General features: G+C 43.5%; 1 protein-coding gene across 2 annotated transcripts in view; it reads right to left on the reverse strand.

Annotated features, from left to right (window-relative positions):
- Positions 1–293: 293 nt before the first annotated feature.
- HAUS4 (HAUS augmin-like complex, subunit 4) overlaps positions 294–6210 on the reverse strand; it is a 9056-nt gene continuing 3139 nt past the window's right edge. The window contains exons 3-10 of one of the 2 annotated variants that reach the window (XM_008566560.1): positions 4580–4722; positions 4360–4491; positions 3884–4018; positions 2488–2584; positions 1601–1746; positions 1328–1458; positions 910–978; positions 294–773 (exon numbers count right to left, since the gene is read on the reverse strand). In XM_008566560.1, the coding sequence (XP_008564782.1) occupies positions 590–773; positions 910–978; positions 1328–1458; positions 1601–1746; positions 2488–2584; positions 3884–4018; positions 4360–4491; positions 4580–4722 (1037 nt within the window). In that variant the 3' untranslated portion in view covers positions 294–589. The remainder of the gene's footprint in view (positions 774–909; positions 979–1327; positions 1459–1600; positions 1747–2487; positions 2585–3883; positions 4019–4359; positions 4492–4579; positions 4723–6210) is intronic. The other variant, XM_008566561.1, reaches the window with a different exon arrangement.

Raw genomic sequence — 6210 nt, forward strand, 5'->3', positions numbered from 1 at the left:
TGGATGTCCGGCTGTTTTATTATAACTGCCCCACTGACAACCACAGTGACAGAATAGTTCCCCACCTGCCAGAGCACCTAGCACTCCTCTGGAGATTATAGTTCTTCAAGAGCAAGTCCAGATACAGTCCTCTTCTGCTCTCCCAGAACAAAGCCTCAATGTGGGCAGGCTGGACCCTTTGCATAAGCATTGTAGACCTGTCTCTGTTTGAAGCCACTGAGTTCTTTCTCCTTACCCACATAGCCTTCAATGTTCTTTTTCCATCTTTGCCCAAGGAAAATGACTAAAATCCCAAGATATAATATCATTACTTTATTCAGGAGATAATGAAATACAATACAGGGCTGACACTAACAAACAGCTAGGTATAAAATTATATAAATCTGTTTGCTACATTTTCCAGAAGAGGCCCAATCATTGTAAACAAGGAAGAGAAACCAGGAGGGTGCCTAAATGACTGCAATGTTTTAAGCAAGTGTCCCCACAGTCTCTTGTAGTGAAGGCAGCCCCAGGTGGAGGTGGTCCTTTTAGCAGGAAGAGGAAGAGGCAGTGGCTGTGCAGAGGCCATGCTTCCCGGCCCTGCCAGTGCTCAGTGGTAGGCCTTGTTGAACTCTTGGAGGGCCCAGCGCTTGTTCTCTGTCACCTGCTTGAGTTGAGTGTACTCTTTAACCAGCCTGTCAAACTCCTCCCCGAGGACTTCATAGGTATTCAGGACCTGTCGTGACTTCTCCATGTCCTGCTCTTGTAGACGAATAGCTCCCTCCAAACGATCCCTAAAAGCCCGGGCAGAGAAGGTGCAATATAAGGATGTTGCTCTTCAGAAAGTAGACAAGAATGGGAACATGTTAATATGAACCAGTCTGGAGAGTATGGGAACCATCTGTGAATCAGGCTCTTGGGAGTTCTCACCTTATGAGACGATGAACTTCCACTTTCTCAGCAGTATAAGTGTCGGACAAAATCTTTAGCTCCTCCATTCTGACAGAGGGAAGAAAGAAATGTCAAGCAGAAGATCCCCAACAGCAGCAGAGTTAGGAATGGACACAGTACCTGACCATGATCAAGGAGTGGGTTAAGCAGTGATGGAATAAACAAGGTCTCTCTGAATCCCTATACAATTAATCTCACAGTAAAGCACCTGTTTCAGAAGGCTGTAAAATAAAATACTCAAGAATGTTGAAAGCTTTTGGGTAATCCAGAGGATAATACTGCTGTGTGACATATGCTGGATACCCACAAGACGCTAGGCATGGTAGAGAAGAGAGATGAGGATGAAGGGATGGTGTGTGAGATAGAATCCCTTAGCTCCACAAGGATCACAGCTCACCTCAGCTTAAGGATCATGGCACTGCACTTGATTTCCAAGTACTGGGCATTGATGCGGTCTAGCTCAGACTGAGTCTTCAGCCGGTGCTCCTGAAGAAGTCTCTGCAACAAGGCGAGGCAGCGGAGAAGCACCTGAACCCCCAAGAGGAAGGAGGAAGAAGGCATGAACAAAGACAGTAGAAAGGAGGGCAGATCAGAAATCCTTGGCTTCTCCAAAGTTGTCCTTAGGGTCAGGGTAAAGGAAAGAGAAGGCTGTCCCACTGCACTGACAAACCTGGGAGTAGGTGGCACTCTTCTTCTCCAGCAGCACCACCTGCTCCTTCTGCTGGCTCTTGGCATCTTGGCACTGCTGCTTCTCATCCACCAGAACCTCTGCCAGTTTCCATACCTTTGCAGCCTTTAGGGTTTCACTGTCAGCATCTGGGCAAAGAGACAGAGGATTGACAGGAAAACGCTCATTGTTATTGCCCATCTAAGGCCATTTTTCGGTGCCCTGATCTAGCCCTACAAATTCTGCCTTCTCCCAGGTTTTCTTCTAATGTCCTGTTAAAAATGGTCTGATTCTCATAATTAAATTCTCTTCACTCTTACCTTTGATTCCATATTTGGCCCTTAATTCATTCCCCATCCCCTCACTCCCTCAATAAGCTGGTGTATGGCTCTTTTTTATTGTTGTTTTTTTGTAGGGTTTTTTTTGGCAGTTGGCCAGTACAAGGACTGAACCCTGGACCTTGGCTATGAGCACCATGCTCTAACCAACTGAGTTAACTGGCCAGCCTAGCCCTTAATTCTAAGTCATAGAAATAAAGATAAGGGGAACACCTACAAGCCTGAACTTTCCTCCCTATGCCATTCTGATCCTCCCGAGAAGAGAGAACTCATCCTTCCCAGCAGCATGAGGAGACTCCTGCTTGGCACCTTGCTAAATAAAAAGAGTCCTTATAATAGTCCTTGTTGTTATTCCACCAACAAGGAAACACATAAGCATCTCTGATACTTCTAAGCTTCTGTCCCAAACCTAAAATTATTTTTTTTCTTTTTTTAATAACCCATCTACTCAACATGGCAAGAAATATAAAATTCAAATACATTATTCTCAGAAGAGCAGACCGGGTATCCTGAAGGCCACCTATGAGCAGAACGCTGAGAGTCAGCACTCACCTGAATTGGGATCATGGTAGCAGAGCAGAGTGAAACATTTCTTCTTGAGCTGCTCTTCCACTTCTAGCTGGAGCCGAGCTCTCATCCACACAAAATCCTACAGCCATGGAAGCAAAATGAGACATGTATTTTTTTTTTTTTTTTTAAAGATGACCAGTAAGGGGATCTCTACCCTTGACTTGGTGTTGTCAGCACCACGCTCAGCCAGTGAGCGAACCGGCCATCCCTATATGGGATCCGAACCCGGGGCCTTGGTGTTATCGGATCTCTACCCTTGACTTGGTGTTGTCAGCACCACGCTCAGCCAGTCAACCAACCAGCCATCCCTATATAGGATCTGAACCCGTGGCCTTCGTGTTATCAGCACTGCACTCTCCCAAGTGAGCCACAGGCCAGCCCAAAAGGAGACATGTAAATAGACTTTTAGAAGTAGGAAGACCCAGCCAATGAATATATGATAATAACAACCTCGATAATAACCAAAGAAAATGTATCAGGAGACATCAGGAGATTCATCTTTAGCCTATCAAATTAGCAAAGAATAAAATAACTGTCAAGATCCTATGTTGGTGAAAACGCAAGGAGCTAGGAGCACTGGAAACACCTTTCAGAAGAACAGTTTGGCAGTATGAACCAATATGTTCTATGTGTGTATGCTCTGACCCAGAGATTCCACTTCTAGCACCAATACTAGGGGGATAATCATACGAAAGCAAAGACACATATGAAGTAGGATGTTCATCTCAGTGTGGTTTCTAACAGCAAAAATGTAGAAACTTCAATATCCATCACTAAGGTTAAGCAAGTTATGCTATATCCATACAATGGAATTCTAGCAGTGATTTAAACCAACGATATAATAAGAACACTGAGCACTATGTGCCTAGACACTGCTAAGAGTGCCACAGGAGATATCATCTTATTTACACTTACTGACTTGAAAAAGAGTCCAAAATATATTACATGAAAACAGACTATGCTGTCTATACAAACATGAAAGGTACGATACCATTTATGTCAACCTGTTTATAATAATACGGTGTTTCTAGATGTAGTATTTCAGCTTTTACTTTCTTCTGTGTAATGTTTTTATCTGAGTTTGACCACGCTGAATATATCATTTTTTTTTTTAAAAGATGACCGGTAAGGGGATCTCAACCCTTGGCTTGGTGTTGTCAGCACCACGCTCAGCCATTGAGCAAACCGGCCATCCCTATATAGGATCCGAACCCGCGGCCTTGGTGTTATCAGCACCGCACTCTACCGAGTGAGCCACGGGCCGGCCCTGAATATATCATTTTTACAAAAACAATAAAGCTTAACAAAACATTTTTAAAGGCATGGGAGAAATTAAGCCATTTTGCATCCTTGGTCCCAATATCTGCCCACTCCTGACCTCTGAAGGTGGCATGAGCTCCAGAAGGTCCGCTTTCTCCACCCCTAGCAGTGGAGGCATCTCCCTCTCCTGGTTAGGACCTAAGAGCTGTGTCAGTTCAGTCACAAGTAACCGCTGTTCAAGGGTCTCATGAAACTGAGAGAGAGAATAAAAAATAAAGAGAGGTGACTATAAAACTTCTCCCACTCCACCTCTTCCATCCTCATGAACCAGTTCATACATTTTCAAAGTCCTCAAATATTTCATCACCTTCAGATAACTCCTCAGCTACCAGTGACTTCTCCTGTCAATTTTTCTATTTCAAAACCCTGACAACGCACCCACTCCTTACCCAATAACTACAGTCCATTGCTGTTTTTGATAACCCATTAGTCAAAGCTCTTATTTCCCCTAGATCACATAATCAGACAAAGCCACAGTTTCCCTGGTCATCCCTATAGCTGGTACTGATCCCTACCTCATTTATTCTGCCTCACCTTTTTGTCCTCAGAAGTTAAATTTGTGTCCTGTGTCTTTACATAGTAGTCCACGAGTAGCTCTTGAATGATTCTCTGTAAAATCTCAGACCTCAACCATGTTGTCTTATGCAGTCGAACTTCCTTCCATGCCTAGAAAATCAAAAAATTCCAGGTAGGAACTTCTCTCTCTTGGAAGGATTTTCCCTTCTCCCATCATCCCTTCTTCCAGTCTGTTTACCTGAGCCTGCTCCTTTGCCAGGGTGAGGCTTAAGCCACTCTGGTCTACATGCTGTGAGAGACTCAGCAACAGCTTGCTGAAGTATGGGTTCTGCAACAGGTCCTCTTCACTCAGGTTACAAGGAGGAAGCTGTTTGCTGCATGCTTAATGGCACAAAAAAGGTATGGATTCTTACTTTATATAATTGAGCAAAAATTAATACTCACGTCCCCCCCCAAAAAAAAAACCCAAGGCTTTTGGTAGGGAAGGTTTCTACATCTAATGAGATTTGTTTTGTTTTGTTTTTTAATCCACAATTAAGGGGCTGGCCAGTTAGTTCAGTTGGTTAGAACATGGTACTGATAACACCAAGGTCCAGGGTTAGATCCCTGTAACAGCCAGCCGCCACAAAATAAAATAAAAGAAAAAATAAAATCCACATATAAACTAGAGACTATACTCAAGGTAACAAGCATTTATGTTATATACAAGGATATTAATCAAGGGGGGGATAAGTATCCAATAAATCTAAGCTTAGGGGCCGGCCCATGGCTCACTCGGGAGAGTGCGGTGCTGATAACACCAAGGCCAAGGGTTCGGATCCTACATAGGGATGGCCGGTTTGCTCACTGGCTGAGCTTGGTACTCACAACACCAAGCCAAGGGTTGAGATCCCCTTACTGGTCATCTTTAAAAAAAAAACAAAACAAAACTAAGCTTAGAAAATGGGAATGCAGTTGATAAATATTAGACAAATAGACTCAAGAATAAGAGACCATTCACACAGAATTACTGGAATTCTCGAGGAAGGGGAAAAATAACAAATGTAAAGTTGCAACTTTGGATGTGATCTCTAACCACATAAGCAGGACTAAGAGAAGGTAATAATATCCTTAGAATAAGTAAAAAATTCATCCTCAATGGTATAGTAGTGAGAAAAAATAAATTAAAATTTTTTTTTAAAGTTTTAAATAACTAACCAAATTTTCATTACTGTAAGTAGAGACAAGTAACCCATGTGGATACAGAACAGCACAAGCATGAGAAAAAGTGGAAGAAACCGAGATCCTTCAGGTGTTCCATATGCTCAAGGGGCTTCCTTTCCTTCTCTTTTCCCATGTGCTTTCTGCTGGGTTCTTTTACCTCTACTTATCAAAACATTCAATTTTTCATTCTTTTTTTTTTTTTTCTTTAAAAGATGACAGGTAAGCGGATCTTAACCCTTGACTTGGTGTTGTCAGCACCATGCTCACCCAGTGAGCTAACCGGCCATCCCTATATGGGATCTGAACCCGGGGCCTTGGTGTTCTCAGCACCACACTCTCCCGAGTGAGCCACGGGCCGGCCCAAATTTTCATTCTTTGAACCATCATACCCCAAAGTCATTTTGGAGAACAAGAAATCTCTCCCTCTCTCTCTTTTTCCCTTAGGTATTGAAGAATTCAATATGGAAATAGCCAAAATGTAGAAAATACAAGTTCTTGAAAGATTCAAGATATAGAAAAGATTTGGGATATTGAAAGAACTCAAGATACAGAAAGATCTGGGGCCGGCCCGGTGGCGCACTGGATAGTGCGCCGCTTGGGAAGCACGGCGGCGCTCCTGCCCGAGGGGTCGGATCCCACATACGGACCGGTTCCCGCCCACCGGCC

This window comes from Galeopterus variegatus, unplaced genomic scaffold, assembly GCF_000696425.1.
Source record: "Galeopterus variegatus unplaced genomic scaffold, G_variegatus-3.0.2 Scaffold253, whole genome shotgun sequence".
Classification (NCBI taxonomy): domain Eukaryota; kingdom Metazoa; phylum Chordata; class Mammalia; order Dermoptera; family Cynocephalidae; genus Galeopterus; species Galeopterus variegatus.